The sequence below is a fragment of the Lepisosteus platostomus genome, chromosome 12 (genome assembly GCF_059453375.1).
Source record: "Lepisosteus platostomus isolate fLepPlt1 chromosome 12, fLepPlt1.hap1, whole genome shotgun sequence".
NCBI classification, from domain to species: domain Eukaryota; kingdom Metazoa; phylum Chordata; class Actinopteri; order Semionotiformes; family Lepisosteidae; genus Lepisosteus; species Lepisosteus platostomus.
The window spans coordinates 22,797,104-22,823,896 of NC_142622.1; the positions used below are offsets into that span (position 1 = coordinate 22,797,104).

General features: G+C 41.7%; 1 protein-coding gene across 8 annotated transcripts in view; it reads right to left on the reverse strand.

Annotated features, from left to right (window-relative positions):
* The window catches only part of stx17 (syntaxin 17), a 31,689-nt gene extending 6,980 nt beyond the window's left edge, over positions 1-24,709 (reverse strand). For 2 of the 8 annotated variants that reach the window (XR_015925715.1, XM_088601419.1), the window contains exons 1-7: positions 24,573-24,709; positions 22,084-22,240; positions 18,504-18,569; positions 9,271-9,496; positions 8,969-9,084; positions 8,656-8,706; positions 5,436-5,522 (exon numbers count right to left, since the gene is read on the reverse strand). Coding sequence is in view for 6 of the 8 variants with exons in the window: in XM_088601419.1 (XP_088457545.1) it covers positions 5,436-5,522; positions 8,656-8,706; positions 8,969-9,084; positions 9,271-9,496; positions 18,504-18,569; positions 22,084-22,206 (669 nt within the window). In the remaining 2 variants the exon portion in view is untranslated. Of the gene's footprint in view, positions 1-2,249; positions 3,287-5,435; positions 5,523-8,655; positions 8,707-8,968; positions 9,085-9,270; positions 9,497-18,503; positions 18,570-22,083; positions 22,358-22,726; positions 22,797-24,572 lie in introns of those variants that run through there. The other 6 variants (XR_015925716.1, XM_088601421.1, XM_088601420.1 and 3 more) reach the window with 6 other exon arrangements.
* Positions 24,710-26,793: the final 2,084 nt, after the last annotated feature.

The following is a 26,793-nucleotide window of genomic DNA, read 5'->3' on the forward strand; positions in this document are numbered from 1 at the left end:
AGGTTTAAGTGTTATCCTGGCAAAAACAAGTAACGAGCTGATTAAGTTTTGTTTCTCTCACAATAAATCACTTTTAAATGACGCCATTTACATATGTGTGTGAAACAGCAAGTGAAACTAACAATTTGTGAAAGCAGTATGGGCAAAACTTTACAACATCCATCTGTTCTATTTCAATCCTATTTCATTAGAAATGGCGGATATGAATAGCCTATTAATATAGCTTGACTTCAAATATGTTTCATATTAACTCCACAGGAAATTGTATTTCATAATAACATTGAAATAACACCTTTTGTGAAATGTTACCAAAACTGGTTCAGATGTAAAGATCTACAATTCTGCCTATATTGATCTTTGTCTTTGAACTGAACTCACTGATGGCCAGTCCGAAACGTGGTGGAAGGGCATTTTGCCGACATTAAGAAATACCACGTCTCAACGTCTCTTATTTAAAAAGCAGCTCACAGCTCCCATAAAAATAGAATGAACATCAAAATTCAAACCTTAATACAGAACTGGCTGTTTTCACAAATTTAATTTAAAACCTCCAAACTTTAAATGACTCATGAACATCCTCCTAGTGTTACTATAATTGCACCTGGTAAGATAGAAGATGGCGTTCATCAAACACTTTCTAAGGGGCTGCCAACTTCTGACACTCCTCTGATCTCCGATATCTTCTGAAGTCAACACTTTTAAACTGCTGTTTACAGACAAATTAATTAACGACACTTGCCTACAAAGCGAGAGCATATTTTTTCACTCACCCTGTGCATTTAATTGCTTTTTTTTCCAAATTACAACCTTCTTTATTTAGGTCTTAACAGACATTCTGCTATCATAAATGAAAACAGCAGTAGAATTTTAAGAAACTGCACTCATCAACATCTGTGAGGGATTGGACCAGGTTGTGCTCTTAATTGCTTTAAATGTGATGTTACATAAGAACATAAGAAAGACCATTCAGCCCATATGGCTTATTTGTTAGTTAATTCCTAATTGACCTGAGGGTCTCATCCAGAGATTTCTTGAAAGAAACCAGGATATTGGCTTCAACAACAAGGTTGAGTAGCTTGTTTCACACTCCCACCACCCTCTGTGTAAAGAAGTGCTTCCTATTCTGAGCTTTAAATACACTTCCAAGTAGTTTCCACTTGTGTCCTCTCATTCGCGTTTCACTGTTCATTCTAAAGAAATCCGCTTGTTGGACTTTGTCAATGGTTTTAAGGATTCTGAATAGTTGCTACGGGTCCCCTTGTCTTCTCTGTTCAAAACTAAAAGGTTCAGCTCCTCCAACCTGGGATTGTACAGTATAACATCCCCTTAAGACTTTGTCAATATCTTTGAGATTTAGAATATCTGAATACCTACTCTGTAACCTGTAGTTCAGGTCACACCACAGACACTGTCAGAGGCCTGGCCAGCACTGAGAGGGACAGTCCAAGCACAGTCCTATAGCTTTAGTATAAGCTCTTCATTTTGCTGAACAAAATCTAAATCAGGGCTTTTTAATTCCAGACCCCAGAGGTCTGCTTAACCCCTCAGCAGCTAAAGGCTGTGGAGAACTTATTAACTGGTCCCGTTAAACCTTAACTAGATCAATACAGCAATTATCCCAGGTGAAGAGCTGTTTATAACAAACGGACACTAAATGTAAAAAATCTGCTGGGAAAAGGGCTGATCTCAACCAATGATCCAGTTGTGAGTAACTGTGCATGTACATCATTCTTCCATTTCAGAAATATCGACATTCCTCTGATGTCTCTGACTATAGCTTCTCTTGACTGCATCTTCTCTAGAATTGATTCTCCAACACCCTATTCGCTGGGGTATCTAAATCCACACTGAACAAACCTCAGTATGTCCACAAATTTCAGCAACCAATCCTCAATGTTCAATCCTGACCAGGTCACATGCAAGTGATCACATTACTCTTGTCCTGGAATCCTTGCAGCTATCCTGGCTTCCTATAAGGTTTTCGTGTGGACTTCAAAATCCTCATGTACTCCTACAAGGCTCTGTATGGCTTAGCACCTCTGTATGTGTTTGATTTATTATCTTCCTACTCGCCAGCTCGCAACCTTCAATTGTCTCTCTGGTCTCCAGTTTGTCCCCCCAAGCTTGCTTATTCTCTATGGGTGCCAGGGCCTTCTCTTGCTAAACTCTTGTTTTTAATTGTGCTAATGATGTCGTCTCCTATCATTGTTCCTTCTTACTGTAAAGCATTTTCAGAAGCTACTTTTGAAGGTGTTATATAGATAACGTTTTTTTATTATATACTGTAATATGTCTACATTAAGAATACCAGAGATTACACAGCATTGTTCTTTTAAAACAAAAGACTGATTCCGCGGTTGTTACTTTTTCTTCTCTGAAATCCTGAGTTGCCATTTCACCTCCCTAGCTGTGCCGCCCTTAACGCTGACCCAGAAAAACAAAAACACAAAACCACACACCTCCTCCAGACGTTGCTGTCGGCCCGCCACACAATCCTCCTGCTCACCTCCAGAGCGCTTCTGACCCCACCCCCCACCACGTCTTCACTACTGGAGCGTTCTAGCCCCATTTGCGCCCAAGAATCGGGAGTTTTCTGTTGACAGAGCACCCTGAGAACTTGCCGGCAGCTTGTGGTACAGTGCATAGCTTCATGATCACAAGAATACTGTACTGTGGTACAGTACATAGCTTCACGATCTCAAGAATGAGGAGTACAGAAATGGGCAGCCAGCACATCATCACTTTGTCATTGCTGACCAAGGTGAATAAGAACGTCTTTTGGTCAGGTCTTATGACATTTTGCCAGAGGTGGGGGTGGAGGTGCTGGGTAATTCTAGTTTCTCACCTCCCTCCAATCATCAAAGCTGAAAAATACATTAAACCACCACATGTCTGTGTAATCCATCTCTCTATTCTATACTATGACTCTGCTGTAGCTCTATTACTGTTTAATCTGTTTTTTACCAAGGAGTACGACAGTAGGCCACTATGCAACGTCTTTGAAATGCAAAGCAAATTCTAAAGACAAGGTAGTAAAGGTGTTCTGACAACCACAAGCTTTTTTTTTGTTTCTTTTTAGATATAATACAGTAGAGCAATTTTGTTTTGTTTTTTAGGTAGGAGTGAAAAAAGCTTGTGGAAAACTGAAGAAAAAATGTGCCACTAAAAACACTTTGGAGATGATTGTCCTGAGGAAATAGCTGTAATGGCTTCTATAATCTCTGGGCTGCACCAGGTTCACTCCAGCCAGGAGAACAAGGCAGACTGGTGGGCAGGCAGCCAATTTCTGTATTGTAAAGAGAAAATAAAGGCCTGCTAAATTAACACTTAAGGCATTTCCCCTACCCAGCCATGGCTAACCCCTGCTTAACCAATCAAGAAGGTAAACAAGTTATTAAACGTAACTGGAGGTGAATTTACTCTCTCCACAGTAAGCTTGTGACAGCCGCCAGAGTGGTGAGAAAGAAAGACATTACAGCTGTAGTGATTTTATTACGGAAAATAAAACCAGCTTTTCTATCTGTAAGGATGCCATGACTCTACAGTGAAGAGGAAACACTATATGTTTCAGTGCAGTACAGTTTTTTCCACATAAATGCTCCTCTATATTATGAGATGGGAACAACATTTAATAATTATTATTATTATTAATAATATTATTTAAACTACTATTCTTTATAATATTGTACTGCCTAATTTGTACAATAAGTAGAAGTGGTTCTCTTTATATTTTTTTTGCTATTCTTCTATATTCTTTAGTATGTTTTTGAGAAAAATAAAAATATATAAAATGTGTTCATAAAAATATGTTTTGTTGTTGTACTTTTTTAAATTGATACTATTGTTCGTTGATCTTGAGAAAACGTGGTGCTTCCTATTTGCATGAAGCAAGTGATTTGACTAATCATTCTGTACAGTGCCATGGAAAAGTATTCACTCCCTTCCCTTTTTGTTGAATTACGAGTGATGTATGCAATTATTTTAAAGTGGACATTTTAAGTAACACATGAAACCTGATCATTGGAAGGAGGTGAATATGTTTACAAGGCACTGAATGTAAAGAAAGATTATCCAAATCACCTACATCATGAAAATATGACATAAAAAAGAAGCTCGCAATATTATATAAATTAGAAAACTCCTACTTGTGGTATAAAACGGCAAGAAAGTGACGGTACAATATTACAAAAAACAGTCACATAAAGGTCATTCCCATCTCATAATATAGAAAATGAGTAGAGAGTTTCCTCTTCCTATGAGTTCCATACAGTTAGACAAGCAGTTTTGTTCTCAGTAATAAAAACAATACAGCTTTATTAGTAAAATGTTTTTTTACAAGCATTTGTACTTTAGGAAAATAGGAAACCTTTTTCCTGAAAGGGGGGTGAACATTTTTACGAATACTTTTAAACATAGCAATTAAATCAAAGGTACTGTTAGTTCATATTCTTAAGGAATATCGCTCAGTTGTTAATTGGTAACATTTATGAATGATTAGCTGTCCTGTGAATTTAATGCTGTGAAGAAAGACTTTGACCAAAATTTGAAAATATTTTCTTCAATAAAATATCTGCAAAAGGTAACTTCCTTAACTCATTTAAAAAACACTGCAATTACAAACTCTTCACTTCATCGAGGAAAGGACAAATAACAGGTTGTTTAATAGAATTAGATTTGAGAGCTCTTGCTTTGGTTTGGTTATTGAATAAATGAAAGCAGTTTGGGAATATGGCAGTGATTTTAAACACCAAGGCACAAACCTGTTTTTATCAGTGTTTCGCCCGTATAACAGTGTTGTTGGGTTTGGAATACACATAAAACCACTCAAGATGCCGTAGTGACTGGCTGGAGAACTCACAGATATAAGCAATGGCCATCAAAGCACTGCTGAGGGCAATAAAGCACTGCTCTGGCCCTCCACATCAAGAGGGGTTTGTCTAGTTGGCCATCCCTGCCTCACAAGGAACAACACAGAACAGACGCAGAGCAGGCAGCCCAAAATAGTAAAAATACTTTTACTTTCATTATTAGTATTAGCATTTCTTGCTGGACGTCCTGGAGTTTTTTTAAAAATTTCAGAACACACTTCAAAAACAAACAAAGCCATTTATTAAAGGCTATTTCATAGCAGCGTGGGCTTAAATGTTCTTTTTCTACTCTCGGAATATTGTCTCACATTGACTCGCTGCGAGAGACCATCCAAACAGAGATCGATTTCCTTATTTCACTCCTCTTTTGCATCCCCCACCCCCACCCCACTCCCTCGCTCGCTCTCTCTCTCTCTCCCCCCGCCCGACTGCAGGTTTGTCCCCACTTCCCTTATTCCGTTAATTGCCGGTTCCCTCAGTATTGCAGGAGGCGGATCAATGGGGTAAACACTGCAGATTGCTGGCAGGCAGAGAGCCATCGATTCCTCAGCAGGCGCTCTTCCCTACCTGCCCCAGGCTCCGGGATCCTTCTTGAACGTTCGCAGCGGCAGTGTTGACATGGTCTTCAATGCTGTCAATCTTCTCCTGTTGGGACTGAGATGCGATGGAATTATGTGTGAGCAGCCCTGCTGGGAAGCAGCGGTAAGCCAATACACACAAATTTAATACCCCATAATCAGGGACTCGGCAGCCACTTTCATCTGCTAGTCAATGTAGCTGCTACAGCTCCTAATGGCACTTTATTAACACCGCCGTACCGACCTTATTGCTGCCTTCTCACCCTGTTGCTTTATTCCTCAATAATTTTAGGATGTTTTTCTTACTGTGTGCATGTTTTGATTTCAATACATTTAGAGGCAGGCAGGTGGGGGCAAGTATTTAAAAGCTTTTCCAGATAACAGACTGGTAAAAGAAGGAAAAGTGTGTACCAAGATGCATTCCGCATTCTTTATTCTTATTTTTCTTCAATTACAGGTTGCACGACTAGGTGAAGGGAGCTGGGTTTACATGGCAGTGCAGGGCGCTTATAAAATATTCAGAAAGCAGCAGCTGTCTCTCAAGTCTGCGACTGGGGAGTGCCAGTGGGAGCCCCTCGTACCTCCCACCTTCATGAGAAGCAGCTCTTAAACCCACTATCCACTCAGCACCAGCTGGAGGCGCTGTGGCCAAGGGGTGCTGGCAGTGTGGGTGCTTAGACCAGGAAGCAGGGTTAAGATGTCACAAATCCACACTCACTGTCCTTCTCTATAAGCATACAACAGGCAGCTCCTCAGATCAAGCTAGAATATACAGTTACTCTAGATCATGCAATTAGGTACAGTTCAAGACACAGAGCTGAACTGTAAGTATTTGCTTGTTCAATTAGTTGTATATAATTGCATAATCAGAAGAAAGTAGGAACCACAAGGAGTAACGTTTAGCCCATCTAGCCCGGTAGTTATTAGCTGATAGATCCAAGGATCTCATCCAGTCATTTCTTGAGAGAAGCCCAGATATCGGCTACAGCAACATGGCTAGCTCGTTACAGACTCCCACAGCCCGAAGAAGTTCTGAGTTTGAAATGCACTTTCATGTAGTTTTCACTTGTGTCCTCTAATTTGCACTTCTTTGTTCATTCCGGAGGTTTCCGCTGGCAAACGCCTTTGAGGATTTATACTTGTATCAGGAACCTCTCCTCTGTTCAAAGCACAGCCTGTCAGTGTAGGACATTCCCCTAAGCCACATCATGTAACGGGTTGCTCTTCTCATTCATTTATATTCATATTGATATAGGAATTTATATCTTTATTGACTGAAAAATCAGGAGTTACGCATTTGTATGGAATAAAATGTAATGTGTTTTTGCACTGTGCTGATCTTAAAAATGTGCTGGCTTATTTCAGCTTTCAAGGGGTTCAATGGCAATATGTTGTTTGAACCTGCAGGACTGCAGTGTTTACTCAGGCCTGTGGTGAGAACTAAAGACAACACCAACCCAGCCACCAAGAGAGACAATATCAGCGGAGGTTCACGCAGGATGTTCCAAAGAAGAACTCACAGGGCCTGTTATGCAGCATGTCTATTCCGTCTCTGCTCCATAAAATCATGATGACACGGTAACTTTAGAAGCACAACAGTGTGGCAGAGCAGTTGACTGTCTTTCCTGTACAACTTTTCTTTGCATAGATGTTTAGGCCCTACCTGTTAAACAGTGAGGAGACCTGCTCATACAGAGCAGGTCCACACAATTTAATCAGCACTTAACTACACCTAATCCCTTGAGGCTGTGATGAGCAGTAGTTTTGCCCATCCGAGTCTCAATCAGCCCGAGGACTGAATTCACAACTGCAAGCAACCAGGCACTAGCTGTGCAGCCACGCAAAGGAACCAAGCCTTTTAACTCACTTCGGGTCTTAATCACAAAGCCCTTTCCAGCAAGCGAGTTTCTCCCTTGTTTCAGAAAGCGAGAACGGACTGTTACAAAATGCAGCAGCGTCAGTCAGGCTGGCTAAAGTAGTTTCAAATTTGTATCCTGTAATGCTTGTGTGCCACTTCATAGCTTCCCTGTGTTATTTGAGTATTTGGAATAAACAGATAGAAATTTAGCAAGTCTGTGAAAATGAGAATACAGGCGCTTGATATCTAGCCCTGAAAATGAAAAAAGTCCAAATGTATGCAACCAAATCAGCCGTGTTTTAGTTGTCTTCTTCACTTCGTGGACAGAGAGGAAAGAAAGAAAGCTAGCCTTTTCTAAGCACTGCTTACCCAACTAAAGTATCATCATGAAAATGTAATTCACTGTTCCCAGACTGGGTTTGCTGTGGTAGTATGAGTGTGTGAGTGAAGAAGAGCTGCCTTAGTCCCCCCGAGTGTACAGCACACAGTCCCCCCTTTTCCACACAGCCTCCACCCCCGTCTGTCAATCAATACAAACCCCAAAGGACACTGCTCCTCACAATACCCTGAATACATCTAACCTCTCTACATTTAACATGGGAGACCCAGGTCTACAAAGGAGTTAACCAGGGGAGTAATGTGGAATTTTCAGACTGTAATCTGTTATTTCTGCAATTAAATCAGAGACGAAGTGTGAGCTGCCTTCACAGTCTCAGTGCACACAGCAGTCGGGCTGAGGAATCCGTCTATAACTTCCTACTAATATTTTAAATATCCAGCAGTTGATACATGTATAACTTGTGCTTCCCTTGTACCTCTAAGCTTTTCTTTTTGGGGACACGTCTTCTAGAGCAGCAGAGCTCAGGGGTTAAAATGGGGTTTACAGGTGTGAGAACAGATCGAGATTTGTTTTTCACAATACTGTATGTGGCCTGAGGCACCTAGATGGTAAAGCAACAGAAAATATAAACTAATGAATTCTGTAGTGCCTTGTGTCTTCATATATGTGGAATTCTTGTGCAGATAGAGGTGTTCATTACTTTTTGGTTATCGTTTTTACTTCAACACTGAATACCTTATCATGTCTTGCTACTATCATTCTGATTCACTGGTAACCTCTAACAAACAACTTGATGAGGTTTGTGGATCAATAAACTACCAGCAGCTGTGCGAGAGAGATGGGCTGACTGGTCTCCCTCCGTTTGTCACCTGTCATGTGTCCTTTATGTTCTCTGTCAAATAGCTTCTCCATACATCTCGATGATTTCCGTCTGCTTCCAGGACATGTTTTTTTGAAAACAAAGATGAGCCGAGGGGTCTATTACGAACTGTAAAGGTGATCGATACTCACATGGACCAGCTCAGCAAACTCATTCACAAGGCCATTTAGCTCTAACAAGTCCTACAAAAAATGAAAAAAAGAAAGTGAGGAACATTCAAAGTTCACCTAAAAATAGAATGACAGGCACAATTTACTCATGCTAATGAAGACAACTCCTTAACATCCAGAGCTGCAGGTTTCAAACGAAGGCTTTCGCCTGCACTGATAGTAGGTGAGCATTTCTCTCCCTTCTGTATCTGGGTGTGTAAATCTGAAAGCACGAGGTGTTGTTCTGCTGGGCTATACAGCGGTAAGTACTGTATAGACATGCTGTCCTGGTTACCTCCTCCAGCGTCTCCCAGGACTCTGCAGCGTTCTGGTCTCGGGGTATCTCTGGCAGGGGCAGCTGGGTCTGAGTTTGGAGGGGAATGCTGCTCTCCTCGCCGCCAGAGAAACTGCCTGCCAGAGGGAGAGAGAAACCTGGTGGGAAGACTTGACACGAAGGCCAGCAGAAGGCGTGGATGTGAAGTACAAATTAGCCCCTTGAACGGAAATCCCAGCAGGCAGCTGGGTCCGCGTGGGTGCGAACTCATTTACTACGCCACTCGGAGCGGCAGGAGGCGTGCCCGTGATGGCGGCACGTACCTAGTGCGGTGAGCGAGCGGGAGAGACTGGGAGCCGGGGGACTCTCGGGGCCCGGGGGCTGGACGCCTGTCGGCGCGGCGGTCTCGGAGTGGAGCCGCAGGAAGTCGCCGGCGGCGACGGAGGCCTGCTCCCGCGTGGGCCGCACCAGCCTGTCCAGTGCCCTGGCGTCCTCGCTCCGCACGCGCGCGCACAGCTTCTCCATCTCGCGTATGTTGGCACGCAACTGCTGCAAGACAAGGGCACATCCATCGCGGGTCATGAGTAGGGCTGCCAGTTTTCTTAATAATTTTAATTTCTTAATTTCTTAATTTTCTTAATAATTAAGTTTTCTTTATTATTATTTCTTTTATTTCTTTATAAAGAAAGGTCTGGACAAACATTACTGATTACACCAGCAGCAAGACAGAAGAAGCAGCCTATGCTGGCCATGAAAAAACTGCAGTAGTCCCATTATTTGTGGGAGAAATCCTACTACATAACCCTACCATTGAAAAGCTTAAAAAACAGCTGCAGTATTTGAGCTCTTCAAAGGTCTTCAGCTAATGATGATTTAAAGAGGCAAAGAAGAAATCCTGCGGGATTCTGTCCCCTCGTGGATAAGAGCTGGGCCCAAGCACAGACTGAACTCTATGATCACGGGTTCGAACCTGTGTCATGTCACTAGCTGATTGTGACTTGAGTGCATGAGGGATTCAAAAGTGGGTTTGGAGATGCCTACCGTTCCTCAATCTTTAATTCCACACCTGTTTTGGTGATCCATAAAAAAAAGCAAATAGTCTCTGTTGGTCACGTAAAAACCACAGCAGTCCCATTACTGGGGCTGTTAGTTACACTTACAGGAAGGAGGAGTAAGGTAGAAATCTTGTCTCATAACAGCTATTTGGGCTTTGAGAATGAGCTTGCAAATGCTGTACTGAGATGAGCTGCATTAAGCATAGTCATCCTCCAGGCTAGTTTTGAAAAGGAGCTGACACATTCCATGTGTTTGCCCCAGAGAGCAAAGGGTTTTAAATCAATGAATCAGCCTCACACAGCATGTCTGAGTGAAACAGGCTTTAGGGTCAGAGGCTACGGACTTATCAGCAGATGTACCTTACCTCCCATGTGTTGAAGAGAATATTAATTTCTTCTGAATAAACACACAGGATAATACGATTAAGCTGTTAAAGTCTGGTTTACTGTCCAGTTAGCAGAGATACAAGGCAGCTAGGTAAAAATGTTCTATACCAGTCCTGGGGAGTCAGAAAGTCTGATGGTTTTTATTCAATGTCTGTGCTTAATGGTCTAATTGAGCTAATCATGGACAAACTAAACACTTTCCAAAGGTCTTCAGCTAATGATGATTTAAAGAGACAAAGAAGAAAACCTGCTGGATTCTGTCCCTGTAGGATTGGAGTTGGGCCCAAGCACAGAATGAATGTTTATGATCACGGGTTCGAACCTGTGTCATGTCACTAGCTGGCTGTGACTGAGTGGATGAAATAACTCAAAGGGGGGTTCGAAGGAGTCTGCCTGCACTTCCTCATTCGCTCCTGTGTGCAGATAAGGGATTTATAGCTGGGAGCCAACAAACTGTAGGAATCACACTGTTGGCTATTTCCAAATCGTGGGGGTTTAGCAAAGACAGACAGTAGTTCTAAAAGTATTTTAAAAACCCAAACACCGCACAATCTCAAGCTGGCTTCCATAGTAGGATGTGAAAAACAAGATGAGGCAAAAGAGATCTGTCCTAAGGATGAGAGCTACAGCAAGTACTCCACTGGCTGTACTGACTGGCTCCCTGAAGCTTTACTACATGGTATCAACTCTCAATCCTCTGCGACTACGTTTGTCACTTCTCACTCTCTTCAGGGCAGTCCAGTCCATACTGGACAACTGCAACCATGTGTAATGTATAACTCTACCAAGGAAGCAGAGAAGATGCACAGAAACGTCGCAGTGAGTGACGGCAGAGGGCCAGAGACATAAAAACACAAGGCAGGGCATTACAGCTCTCGTTAAGGAGCCAGTCCTGCAAGGGGGTAAATTCAGCCATGCCCAAGCGCTCCTACAGAGCTTCAAAGGCTTGATCTCTCTGCTATATCCTTTGTGACACTGCTACTGCACTGCTACGCTTATGTCGGTAAAATGAATCATTAAAAAAAGCTTCCATTAGAACATTTCATACATCACAGCCTGCTGTTTCCAGTATCCTTGAAATACACTTTGTTTAGTAAAGGGTTCTTTGCTGGAGCCAGTCTGAAGCAGAATAAATGCATTTCATTTTAGCGTTACTTTATGTACCAGTGTGATGCAGCCTACTCTATTGGGGAGAGAAAGAAAACAGTGGGGAACACATTTATGAGATTTTAGAAGACACAGCAGATGAGAAAAAAAACAAACGAAACCAAATTTCTCCAACAGATCAGACTGACCTATTTGAGTTACTTCAGAGCCGTTAAAGACAGGAAAAATACATGTACAAAACAGCATTTTAAAAAAGGTTAAGTTGAAAAGCAGGTTCTTTAAGAGGAGGTGAAGACTTGAGCCCAAAAAAAGCAGCACCTCACATGTAACATCACACTGTGGGAGAAAAACACAAAAACAGCAGGGGTTGTTTTATTCTGATTAACTTAATAAGGCTTCACACGGCAGGGTGACTCCTCTTTAGGACGCTAACTGCAGATGTGCTATCGTTACCAAAGAGGTAGGTGGTGACCAAAAATATCTCAGATCCTCCTCCGATGGGCTGCCTAATGTCAAATACTAACCGTCACCCAACTGACACCAGAGCATCGGTGCATGAGCCCAGGCCCAGAGCACAGCCAGCCTCCCGCCTACAATGCTATCTAACCACATATCTCTGCACGATCGCAGAGGTGATAGCGCTATCACCCCGAAATCTGCACAGAACACACACAAAAAAGAAGGGCATCAGAACAAAAATCAAAAACAGAAACAAAAAACACTTCTTTGGAGAGAGAAACACTGGACTGTTATTCTGTGAGTGTGACTGGTCCAAGCCTGACAAAAAAAAACCACACATGTAAAATTTTATATACGGTTTACATAAAAGCCCATATCCCCCAGTTTTACTTTTATTTACACACATTAAGACAACCACTGTGGTTCAAAATTACCATGACAAAAACACGAAAGTGGTTTTAATCTAGGGGCCGGCAGAGGTACAAGATGATTATAGATTCCAGTTGTAGACACTTTAATAACAAAGAAGTGTTAAACTAGCGATTTGATGAAAATCATTTATTTTAATGTTTTATTCGGAATCAGCGATTCTGTGATCAGAACACATCCTAGCCTGTAGTTTTTATCTGATCTTTTAGCAGTAATGATCACGCTGGATCCACAGTGCCAGACTCCTGTTTTCTGAGCTGGCTCTCAATTTCTTTCTTAGTAGGTTTATTTGTTTCACAAAAAAAAAACCTCTCATTTCAGAACAGAGGTGGGACGGCCTGATTCTTAAATTTAGAGTGAAATTTAGCCTCTAATCCTAACCTGCACTGGAAGGTGGCAGATATTTAATCTATGAGAAGTTACAGGAAGAGTCTGGGTACTGTATAAGAAAGGTGAGTCTTTCTTGTGAATGGCTTTTCTATTTCATAACTACATAATCTCCTGTATTGTGGTTGACGAAATAGAACATCTCTCCCAGAGACACGTTAGCGCAGGCAAAATAACCCTAATTTTGGAGCTCTTTAAAAACACTCACTCTAAAGGTAGTTCTTATGTACAATAAACAGGATTTTATTTCTAATTACGTTCTAGCCATCAAGAATAGAGATCAAAACCTCTGAGAAACTGAACAGTCCATAATTTTGTGGGACAAGACCTAGGTTACAGTGCAGGCATTATGTGACCAACAGCATTACGTGAGTGTGGTGAATTTGGCACTGCTGGACCTTCTGAAGTGGTATCGTGAAGAACTAACGGGCTTTTCTGTTTAGAGGAAAATAAAAAAAAAATCTGGATTCTAGCCATCTTCTGAAAAATAGTGACACAACAGCACATTCTAGTTTTCTTCACCCAAAGCATCTGAAAGTGAAGTTGTTTACTATTTTGTTTGGACACAGATTAAAGCACCTTTTATTGACAATATAAATGCCCTTTGGGCTTCCCTGTGATTGTTTATAGCTGGGCAGCCTCTTGGAATAAGAATCTGCTTTCTTTAGCGTAGCCAAGGCAGAAAAAAGAACGAAAAATATTAACATGAACAAAAACAAAGTCAACAGAAAGCCCACAGCGGTGACAATCAGGCAGGCGGAGTGGCACACGTCCTCGGAGGCTCCTTGGAGATTGCACCCCACTGTGCAGAGAGGCCTCTTGATGAACACAGGCAGGATAAGAGCTGCCAGTCCTCTCTCCCTCTATCCACCTCTCCCCCCGTCTCCTGCTCAATTCAGCTGGGGCCGGAGAAGGGCACTTCAGCAGAAACCGGGTAAAACACTCCCTTTCAGTCTCGCTGGCTCTCCCTGTGTCTCTATGTCTGTACGCACCTAGGCAGAAATACACACACAGAACAGCAGCCTGTCTTTCCCTGGAATGGGCTGCTGATCAGCAGATGAACAGCACAGAGCAGACCCGGCTGCAAGACCACAGGGAGGAACCCTGGGTTAAAACAGCTAATATCTGCACCCCAACTGTACATCTACTGTATCACCAAGGTATACCTTCTCTGCCTCCGAAACCATCTTAAATTGAAATTGTAGCCAGACAAGTTAAACAACATGGTTTATGAGACAGATAAGGGTAAGACTATGTTTAACCGACTTATCCTTATCTTTGTTTCTAGGGCATATAAATCAAACAGGTATAATGAATTATTCCAGAATTGTAAAAACATTGATAATATCGTTTGGCTAGTCCTGGAGAATTGCACTACTTCTTTAATATATATAAATACGCAAAACCAAAATAACTACAAAGATAAATCCAAATAACTGGCAAGAAAACCTTTTGGCACACAATTCTTTTAGCCATCTTACCAGAGTTCCAAAAATCTGTCCCTCTCACAGATCTTCTGATTCACGTGCAAATGAAACTTTCACTTTCACAAAGACGCAGTCCTTAACCCTGGTTCGCGTGTCTTAGTTAAGTTTTATTCAGTGCTATTTTGACTTGTTACATATCAGCAATTGTTAAGGCTTTGATGGAGATCAATTCTACACAATTCTACAGTGAAAACTGTAGTGTGAACTCACAGAAATCTCAGGGGTCTGTAAACACTAGTTCTACATGCATTCCTCTTGTGCCTTCATATGTGTACTAGCTGTCGAGGCAACACATTCAAAATATAAAGGGTTCAAAATTTGTATTATTTTGTAACCTAACTAATTCTTCTCCAGGTATTTTATTTCACGCTTACAGACATTTTATACTGCAAATTTGGTTTTTACACATTTGCTGCAAAGACATTACTCTCTGCGTTGCCCACATGATGACGCCATACTCTAAACAAGCATTGTGCTTAAAACCAAAAAGCAGAAACATTTTATTTCTGAAGTATTTGTCTATTTTTCACCTTTTTAACTCACACTACTATACACACAAAGTGTAAATGTTAATTCCAAGAACTACTCAAATGCCTTTGATTGGTTATGCCTGTCCAAGACATGACATATTGACATTGGATGGCATTCACTAGTTCCTGCTGCCCTTGCCTAGTACTGCAAAGTTCAGGTAAAGCTCATCTGATCAGCTGATTACGTTGCTGGATCATGTCTTTCTGTTGTCCCTCGGGCTTGCACTGAAGGTATGTTTCAAACATCGAATTTAATCAGTAGCATTTATGATTCTACGTCACCTTTTGGGGTGCAATCAAACAACATGGACCCCAGAATACAGCTTTCACCCACAAACAAGAGCCCAAAACCTGGGGTCAAGTCCACGTCTGGGGTCACTGAGTGATAAAATCCTCAATGAAACCGCACACCCACTGTTTCTGTGAGGAAATGTTTTTACCTTCACCATGGAGAAAACTATTGTTTGCTGTTATGGCTTTGAGTTTAACCACTATTAAAAATAAAAATTCCATTGTGACTGTTTTAGGTACAAAGCTTGCTACCACAAGCAGAGATCTTCCACGCATTAGAAAACTACTCTAACAACTTTACTGGAGTAAAACTGTTAACCAAAAATACCAAAATGCACCTCCTTGATTTCCTCAAAACCCCACTAGTGTCGTAGTGGTGAGGTAAAGACTGAGACCCATCCTCCTTTGTGGCAGTTGTGTAAAATGCAGAGCATGATATTTCTCAGTCAGCAAGACAGAAAAATGAGCATTAACAGGAGGCTAAACTGCAGGGCTTACTGGTGGAAATGGTGAGAAAGAGGGAGGGGAAGCAGCAATAACTGTTGTGAATCCAGCAACATCGTGTAGGTGAGCTCACCGTTTTTAATTTTAGATCTGCTCTAATGTGTTCAGTATGTGGCCTTCCGTAACTCTGTCACTGCATGAGGGAGGCTGGGCAGAGAGAAAGAGAAGCAGAGAAAGTGGAAGAGTGTGACTGGGAGGGAAAGGACTGAACATTCCATGACACATGTTCCTCATCCCCGGGCTGCAGTTCTCGGTATCCGAATGGTGATGACATCACTGCCTAGTGCCAGAGGGCACCTTCCTGCTGAGGATTCTGGGATACACTATCTGCACTACAACGCACATAATCTTCCCAGCTCCTTGCCCTGACTTTACCAGGGCAATTGCTCTCAGCTCGGTCAACCGTCTGCCTCACCCCTGCAGCCCCAAGTTCCCCTTACTGGCACCCAGCTCAGTCAGATATCACGTATTGGCACATTCAAACAGCCCATGAGTTAAAACAACCCATGATCTAAAATCAGTAATGTGCTGCTTTTAAGAAAGACTGGTATCCTGAACTTATAGCCTTTCTCCATGGCAAGCGTTCACTGAATCAAGCCCAAGAAAAGAGTTACCTTTAATCATGCTGACAACAAAGAAGTGATCTTTGTTATTCAAGAAGGACATTACCACATATTTCACTGTTCTTGATTTTCTTAAATCATGGGTTTTTGAGTCTTAAGAGAGGAATTCACTTAAAAGCAGTTACAAACAAAAAAGTAGCCCATCTGGCCCATTTGTTAGTAAGTTACTAATTGATCCAATTTCATCCACCTAATGGTGCTATGATCTCATTATGACATTTCTGAAAAGAAACCAGGGCATCAGTTTTAATGACATGGCTGGGTAGCTTATTCCAGACTCCTACAAGCCTTTGTGTAAAGGTGTGCCGCATGTTGTCAGTATGAAATGCACTTCTATGTATTTTCCGCTTCAGTCTTCTGGTTCATGTTTCACTGCTGATTCTGAAGTCCAATGGGTTCACTTTGCCAGTGCTTTTTCAGGATTTTGAGTACTTGTACGAAGTCCCCTTGTAATCATCTCTCTTCAGGACTATAAAGGTTAATTTCATTCAGCCTGTCTGTGTAGGATACTGACTTAAGCTCTGGAATGTATCCAGAGCAGCAATATTTGTAACATGGTGATCAAAATTTTAAACTATTCTAAATGAGACCTTACCAGTGCATTATACAATTTTAACATAACATTCTTTGATTTAAATTCTAAGCTATTAACTATATCCTATAACATTATTTGATTTAAATTCTAAGCTTATAACTATATATCCTATAGTCTGCTTTTTTAATTGTTTCATGGCATTAACCAGAAGGCAATTCATTCAGTTGTGGTTTGACAGGGATTTTACTGAATTTTACACATCAGCCTCAACAAAGAGACTTTTTTTCAGTTTATGAGTAACAGTGTAAGAGTAATTGCTATTTTTTTTCCAAAAGCTGACACCCATAATTCACAGCAGGTGCAGGTATGGGTGTCAGGTAATCCATTCTGCTTCTGTTTGCGGATCTCTGAAGCACAAACACATCAAAAATTACAATTAAAGAGCAATTTCTAGGATGTATTAAAATGTGCTTTCTGTGCAGTTCATTTTTTTTTCCAATAGCCACAGCTTTCCAAGCAACAGAACGAATCCTTTAAAAGAACACAGCAGGTAAGTCTCTACAAACCTTTGCAGATTTTGCTTTCAATAGGAAGGTTAGACAGAAAAGAAAATAATGTCAGGAGAAATAAAATACGGAATTATTAAATACAATATGCTAGGAGTCAGGAAGGAGCAGGACTACATCTGTCACATCAGCTGGTATTACAATACATCAAGTCTCGCAGATTTGCTTAAATGCAAATTTCTAAATAAACAGCAATAAAAAATTAAAATCCTTTTACAATCACACCGAAACACACACTCCATCACTTGGAAGAGCCAGCCTGCGATCTCACAAGCCTGAGCACCAGGATTGTTTTATCCAATCCTTTACCTACAGAGCACAATAGCTGATACAATACAAATTAATTATATTATGCAAATCACTGGTTTCGGCCATTCATTCAGGACAGGATAATTGCATGTCTGTTGATTAAAACAGGATTGCTGTGTGTGGCATCCACTTGACTAAGCTGTGGGGTCTTAAAGAACACGACTATCAATCTCTCAAAGAATGCCTAATGTGTTATTTTTATTTTTCTATTTTTTTTTATTTATTTTTAATCCCATAAACACTTTTGGAAACAGCAATTAACCTTGGAATGATAAAAAAAAACATTCTGAGCATATTAAGCTCATTATCCAAGCCGAGGATAGTCTCATCAAAGTCTGGATTTCAACCAAATAATATGAATACAAAGTATGCTAAAAACAAATCCCTTTCAATGGGAACATATTTTGCAAAACAAATAAAATTAGATAAAAAGGAGCAACAAAAAAAATGTACATATGAAAGCTTTCATTTAATCATGTAGAATTCCAGTGAGATTAAATAAATGTGTTTTACTGTTTGAAAATTAAAGAGGCAGGCAATATCTGAATACGTTAGACCCAGAGTAAGTTAGACATCAGAGTGTACTGGGTAAAATAAAAACAGCTTTGTAAAGACAACAGGGGCATGCACTAAAAACACCCGTCTGGGTTGCATCCTGTGGAAAACATGTCTTTTCGAAGCCCAACTGGAAGAATCCCCCCACTCAAAGGCTCAGTTTCCTTGTGGTTTGCAGAAAAACGCCGATATTCAGCGCCGTGAGTCAAGTACTGTCGCACCTGTGCAAGCACGTGCGTGTAGTTGTGTGTGAGAGTGTAGTCACAGCTGTAGCTGCTAAGGCATCAGTACTGATGAAAGTATGTGTGAAGAGTAGTAGAAAGTAGCCCTACCTGCACAGTGCGACTGGCATTGATGTGTTCCTGGTGCAGCCTGTCCCACTGCTGGCAGCGCTGGTACTGGAGAAGACGAGAGAAAGACTCTGTAAGTGGTAGCTCTATCCAAATCCTCACACACATGCATTCAAACTGCCCGAAATCAAAAGCAAAAATGGTGTGAAAGACATTGCACGTGTAAAGCATTTTTCATCCCGCAGGATCCTGGAGACATATTTATGTATTGGACAAGACCCTCGTCCTCCATATCTAATGTTCAACCCCCACATGGGTGACATGCAACAGCCATCGTGGTCTTGCAGCCCCACAACAAAGCACAACAAAGATCTGGTGAAGAAGTGAGAAATTGCTTCACCTATTCAATTAAGAGAGAATGTTAGGTAACACATTTTGCTCAAACCCAGAGCAGAATTTAGCCAGGTAAAACATCCCTATTCTTACAAACATTGGCCTGGGATGTTTCTGGATCAGTCAGCTCATACTATAACTACTGTATGCAGCTAGAATCAAACCTGTTCAGGAGCTATAAGATTGCTGTCTACAAAGAGAACAGGGAATCAATGGACATAGGAGATAGATACAGTATATTGTGTTGTTAAACCGTACTTCCGTGGATTAATAAAGGTGCACATTATTGTGTGCAAAAACCCATTTTTCAACATCTGACATCTTCAAATATGTTTCCGTCTAAATAAATTCCTCCAGCAAAGTATGTTTCTTCGTGTTTCTAAACACAGGACCATATTGTTTCTTTTTAGCTACTGGACGTGCTGCAGCTGAAGCCAAAAAGTACTGTATCTGGTATGCATCCCCATTTTAACTGAGGAAAACTCCAGCAATGCCTTCAGGAAAACAAAGACACCGCCCCAATCAGGAGAGCCTTTCCACAATGACGACATTCTTACAAAGAGTGGTTGAAAAATCAAACAGTAAGCCCGTACTGCACACTCTTCTGGACCCCTTAGGGATCCTTATTCAACAGATCTCAGCAGATGCTTTTTCTTCAGTGCTCCTCTAACCCATCCCAGATCACAAGAGTACTTAATTATTCTTTGCCTACAAGTGTCACCATAAAGCAAGCTTTTGCTCTTTCCTACCCCATCTCTCTAGTATTAGTCTGAACAACTGCCCAATAAACCCGCCTTGCTTATTTTTACTTTTTACACACGGATGATAATCCAAGCAATGAATGAACAGACAGGTGGAGGATCAGACGAGTAGTCACACGCAGGCCCTGATGAGGTCACAGCTGAACTTTCCACACCCCAGAAGAGCTTCGAACCGGCTACCTCCGTCAGCGGAGCTCTCACCTGCTGCTGGCCTCACCCTCCCTGTTTCCAACAGCTGCCACAGCAGCACTGTGCTGCAACACGGATCAGGGCCAGGGCAGAGGCTCTCTCTTGCTTTCCAGTCACAAAAGAGCGCTCCTCTCCACCTATGTGCAACTGTGTGACTTCATTTTTCATTTAAAAAATGGCTCCTGAATATTTTGATTATGACAGTGCTGCTTACAAAGCATGATCCGCTGCCTATTGAAAACCAAACTTGTTTTCTCGTGCCAGTAAGTTCTGTTCTTCTGAAGAAAATGATCAATTTACTGACCGCTAGTCTGATGTCTCAACACTCTTCCTGTCCAACTAGCGAAGGCTGGCCTGTCATGATTGTGTCCTGGCACTGGCCTGGGTAAGTCGATCCCACAGATGTTCTATTGGACTCAGCTCTGGACCATAAGGTAGACCACAACAAAACCTCAACCTTTTTTTTCCCCCTGAAGCTATTCCGTTGTAACTCTGGCACTGTTCAATCTCGCGCTGTCCCGCTGGACAATCGACTCTTCTGGATTGGCTTGCAGGATCTGGAAACCTGCTGGTTCGAGGACGTTGTCAGTGTATCGCCGAGCAGTAGAGTTGCCCTCAATCTGCATCTGGGACGTTCCTGTTTTCTCCCCACATCATGACACTTCCACCCCCCACAAGCTGGCTTAAACAACACAAGTCAGCTTGATGCACTTCATCCAAACTCTGTTTCCACACCTCTGTCTTTCGTCAGGTCTGCTGAAGTTTAAAAAAATTCTATCGGGTGATAAAACCTTCCACTACTCTCCCTGCCACCACCTCAGCTGTTCTCTGACCCACAGAAGATAGTGATTTCAATTCTCAACTGTCAACATGACAGCCTCCGAGCAAGTCCACTGAGGTCATGCAGAAAGCAAGTTCCAGTCAATTCTATCGACGTATAGGCTAATTCTTCCTGGGATTTCTCATGCTGTGGTCACTACGGTCAGAACATAACTCTGCAGATGGATCGGATGGATATGACAATTGTAGGTCATGGAGCTGACCCTCTGCCTTCCATTGGATGTGACTTGTCCGTTTTCTAATTTCTCTGGAGCAATCAGCCACGTGTTGAAATTAAATATTCCAATCACCAGCTTGCTTCACAGACAGGTTACTTTAAATCATGCTGACAGCAAAAAATGATCATTACTCAAGCAGGGCATTACCCCATATTTCACTGTTCTTGGTATTCTTACATCGCGGCTCTTTCTGCATATTCCTTGCTATTTTTAAGAATTCACCTGACAGTACTGTCGTATTCCAAGAGGCAACACTGCTTAAACAACCAAGAAACTATCTGCCCATTAGTTATATATCAAGAGAGCTACTGATATATTACATTGCTTTTGACCAAGCACTTATGCCAGATCAAAACACAGTGCTCCATTTAGGGAAAAAGTACCTTCCTTTATTCTTCACTATCAAGAATGAAGAAATCAATAGTGGAAATCCCAGGGAAAAGAAACTAATCCTAAGTACTAAGGAGGTCTTCCCACAATGAACTTATTTGACTTCACCCCACTGCAGCACGATGAGGCACCATCCTGCTCCCTTTCTCCCAGCACAGGTATGGGAGAGCAGTTCTCGTGCCCCAGTCCAGCTGGCAGATGCAGGAAGAGGAGAGCCTGCTGCAGGTTGGCTGCCCAGGGCCGTGCCCGCTGTGATCCCCTCTCCCCTGCCGGCAGTGACAGGTGCCGCCCTGCGTGCCCCCATGCCCTGCTCTAATCCTCCCACCCGCCCGCCCCTCTCCTGGCGTCACTGCTCCTCAGGCTGAAGGGATTTTTGTCCACCAGGTCATTAGCAATTCCAAAAACTGCCTGAAGAGATGTGGATGGTCTGGGACTTCCTCCCATCGTAGAAGTGTTTGGTTTTTTCTAAATAAACGATCCAAGCGTAGCTCTCCACCTGATAGCCACTTTGCCCAACAGCTTTCCTTTTTTTCCCAAGCCAGTCCACAAAAGCTGGCTGTTGCTGCACAATGAATTCATTTCTTTTCCCAAAACGTGACAGAAAGATGAGTCAAGTGTAGCCCTCCCCCACATAATCAGAGCAACCTGCTGGGCTGCAAGCCCTGGAGAACTGCTCTTAATCCCAAACCAGGTTCGAAGGGTCTCACCGCACCGATGCCACTGTAAAAACGTCAAAAAGAAAAGCCCCAATTATAAGAAAAGGGTCCACTTCTTCAAGGAGCTCGGAACAGCATCTAGCGGTTTTCCCCTACAGATCCCGCTGCGCTTTACCTTCTCAATGTTGATCTGGTGCTTCCTGAGGCGCTCCAGGTCGGTGGGGATGGCCACCTTGATGAACTTGTGGATGGGCACCTCCAGGCGCCGCAGGGGCAGACTGCCCGCCTCATCCGCCATGGTGCCACGCTGGCTGCCCTCCCAGCCCAGCCGCCTGCGGAGGGGGAAGGCGATGGCATGCTCACAAACCCAATTGGCCTGGATAAGGTATGATCTCGGAGGAGCCAGAGCCTAGCCTGGCACACAAAGGGACATCACTCCACCATTCTGCCTAACAGGACAGTCAGAATTACTTTTTATTATTAATAACTGTTGAAACCACTAAATCATATCCCACTGTTGAGAGAAGAAGAGTTGTCTATGATTCTCCATTGAATGGTATAAGTGGTAAAACTTCCCCTTGGCCTTTACCAGTCATGGCCTCCTAATAATCCAAATCTATCAAATAGCTTCATCACTGTTCTCCTCCCCACTGAGAGCTGGTGTGTGGTGAGTGTACTGGAGCACTATGGCTGCTGTCACATCATCCAGGTGGGGTGGTGGTGGAGGGGAGTCCCCATTACCTGTAAAGTGCTTTGAGTGGATTGTCCAGAAAAGTACTATATAAGTGTAAGCAATTATTAATTATTATAAGTCTCACCTTACAGCAAACAAACTGTGGATGATCCAGGCTCAAAACCACTACTACTTTCACAGTACTGGAGAGAAAACTGAAAAATGTGCAAGTGGGCAGATACTGACATCTTCTTAAGCAAATATCTGATAGTATTTCAAAATAATTTCCACAGGTTTCTTAACAGTTCACCAGAAAGTACTGAAACAAAGCAATAAATCTCAGTGGGAAAATACTGAAAAACTCAATGGTGCTTTCAATTGCAATTTAACTGTCTGATTCAAAGTGATTTCCACAATTCATAATAAATCCTGAAATGTAGTGATTTTACTTCAGTGTTGTGTTTAGAATTCTTGTTTAATAAACCTGGGCCTCAGGCTACTCTTGGATAAATCTGGGAATTCCTGTTTAATAAACCTTTTACATGGGTCTGGACAATAAGCAACAACAGCACACAGTTTGTTATAAAATATAAAATCAACCCAGTTCTTTTTTAACCCGCTGTTACTCACTCAAAACATTGAGTGCTTCTAGGAAACTAGTTCCCTCATGATCAAGGCTTTGATTTTGTCTAAAAGTGTGAAAGGGTTTGAAAGTTGATGAGACCGTATTATCCTGGTAAATCTTCAAACATCAACACAAATTCACCTATAGTGCCCTGAAGCAGAGGCTGCTTATTTTATAAAAATATGCTAGTCCTGTCATGAGTAAGCTTGACATGGATAACTTATATTGAATTATTCACTCAAAAAACATTTATTCAATTTGTTATTAAAGCACCTTATTTTACTTTTAAAAATGCATGCAAGACACAGGTAGTAAATTACTGTACATCTGTCTACCTTTTGCTGAGGATTCCTGGAATTAATCCACTATTGCTGTTTTTAGTATTATCAGCACTTTTGAGAAAAGACGTTGATGTTATTTATAAATATGCCTTGTAGTTTTGTTGATTTTGGTATTTTTACTTTGCACAAAATACTGTAACAAGACCTTCTAAAGTTGTGTTAAGCCAACTTTGATACCTACTAATTGTTTTCTGGTTCTGAAAAACTAAAGTGTTAAAGTGTTCATTGACAATTAACTTTATATTTTAGTGTGTTGATTAATCGTGATTTTAATCCTGCCTCAAGTCAATTAATTTAGCTGTAGTGGGAGAGACCCTTGTTGTTTAGCGTGCCATCACCAGAAAGACGCTTATTCTAAGAGCTGAAGAGTCTACGACAGAAACAGACTGAAAAATGTGACTACACAATGGCCTGGACTGATACTAACCACAACGCCTCTGTGTCGCCTACGTTTCCTTTCAAAGGAGGGATTGCAGGTCATTTGTTTTCATGTCATGGTCATGTTTTAATTGCCAGACTTCACAGGTTTTATATAGTTAACATCAAGATATGGTTAAAAAAAAGTAAAAATACGCAATTTAACACAAGACTGGTGTTACGGTATTAGTATTTTGTGCGCAGCTAAAATACTAACACTGAATACGAAAATGGCAAGTGGATTTGTGACATAAAACTTAAAAGATCTATGCCAAAAATGCAAATGTTTGTACTGGATGTGTTTGCCAGGAAGAGAGAGCAAACGTTACATCAAATATTAGGGTTCTTCTGCAACTCACAACTAACATGAGCCTCATACCCGTATTTTGATACAGAAGACAACAGTTCAGTTTACTCGCTTCGAATTGGAAAAGTGTAAGTAGTCGCAGACAGTTTTTTAATATTTTGAATTTTCAATCCATTCAGAAGTGAAAAGACGTATACGTGCTGGACACTGTCATTTCAAAACACCTTAAACAGACAGCTACACGTTGTCAAATCGAGTGTGCTCATTGGAGTACATAAGTTCTTAAAATGTAATTACGTACCTTGAAACAAAAGTATAACAGTATTACTCCCCACTGTTAATTAATGCGACAACTTTCTGTTAGTAAACAAGACTCCAACCTGTTTCCCAGTGCGCCTAAAAAATACTTCCGCTCTCACATTGTGTAGCAGAGAAACAGACCCGGTGATGAAACAAAAGAAGGGTACGTAGAAGGCCCGTTTGAATACGTAGAAAAGGTAAAATGAACGGAAACTGATAAAAGGCGACTATTGATGAACATATTTAATTTCACAATTTATCATAACACAATAGTTATTTTTATTCTTTCAGATGTAACCTCAGAGTCACTCTAGAGCTCTCAGTGTATGGGGGGGAGGGGTGTGTGTGGTTGTGTTTTTTAGTTGGTGTGAAATCTCAAAGGGATTTCACCGTGCAGTGCAACCTTTAGTGCAACAATGACTAATAATTTTTAAATATCACTTGTAAATGCCATCGATAAAAAAATCAAATAAAATCAGCAATGACTAATTATTTTAGATAAAAATAAATGATAACATTGCGCAAGATTTGTTTTAACATCCACATCTGCCTCTATAATGGTCAGCGTTAAGACCGTGATTACATCTACACATCCTCATGTCACCCACTCTTGCCCAGACAACAGGTTTGTGTGTGGCAGTTAGGTTACATGTTTGATTTTAATGGTTAATGGTCATTTTTGATTAGCAGTATAGTCAATTTTGTTTTAAATACTGAGTGGCATTAAAAACACAAGCCGTAAAACACTTTTCCATTCGTCTAAATTCAAAATAAACTAGGGAATGGTTTGATTCTGAAGTTGTGGCAGGTGTGCAGCAGTGACCACATTTTTGTCGAATGTCATTTGGACTGAGGATGTCATGATGCAGGTGAATTATGTAGATCTCACCCCCGTAGAACACTGCAGTGCATATAAGATGATCATCAGTGGGCATCAGTGATCGGCTTTGTCCCAGGATGTCCAACACAGCAAGACAGGACTTGCAGGATATTTTCAGAACCTTTGTAAACAGTTTCAGTCTACTATTTCAGTCATTTGGGCTTGCAACAGGCCAGGTATTGACACCACAGCCTGAAGAAGCTGGCAGACTCTGTTTTGCGGTGCTACAGGCTTTATCATGGCCAGGTCTTGGCATGGCAATGTTGGGCCGCAAATGGAGGCAACCTTGGTCCACGTAAGAAGGGAGGATAAATCATAGTTCAGTATGGCTGACTTGGCTTGCTGGGTATCTGTCAGGGCTGAATAGTGACACAGTGGTTAGCTGGGGCCCTGAGTTCAGTTCCATACCTGGGGTGCTATCTGTGTGGAATGTGTATATTCCCTACATGTTTGTGTGAGCTTTCACCAGGTGCTCTAGTTTCCTCCCACAGTCCAAAAACACACTGGTAGTTTAGTTGGCTTCTGGAAAAATTGGCCCTGGTGTGGGTGTGATTGTGTCTGTTTGCCCTGTGGTGGACTGGCATCTCATCCAGGGTGTGGTATCTGTCAAGCCCACTTCTGCAGTGGATCAAAACTGGGCCTGAAATACTTAAGTTCTGACTATTTAGTTGTATTTTTAATCAGAACCTCTGGTACGCCTCTAACACACGTCCTAGCATCAGAAATTAGATCTCTTAAGTGCAAGAAATGCCCCTACTTCAATACAATCCAGAACAACATCGGTGCTTCTGGGAACTGGAGCTCCACATTACAGGTTTGTTTATTTTGTGAGACTCATCAATTAAGATTCAAACCCAGAGTGTATTCAGGTGACTGGAGGACTGAGGAGATAGCACTGTGGGACTGTGCTGGCCGACTGGTCCTTTGTGTGTCTAGAGTGGAGTAGGATTGCCTCTCTTGATCTCCCTCTATGCCCACTTCTATGGTGCATATTTTATGAATGAACTTTAAAACACATACAAACATCACTCATTCAGGAGAGTCATTGGGGGGGTTGAGTTTCTGTGAACTCTGATCTCTGAATGACTCAGTTTGATCCATTGTTTATGTAATTAGTACCACTTAGGTTTCAATGTCTCCAATCTTTGACCTTTTGAAGCTACCTGCAATGCGTGCAAGGCTGAGGCCGTCCAGCTACTCCTGCCTGTTTTTGAAATGTCACTCAAGCTCCCTTCAATTCGGAACACTGTTTTCCTAGAGTCTAGTCGCCGTTCGTATCGTGACATTGTGACTGGGACCGGCTGCAGTTTCTTGGGAGTAGCGGAATTGACAGTAGGGTGTC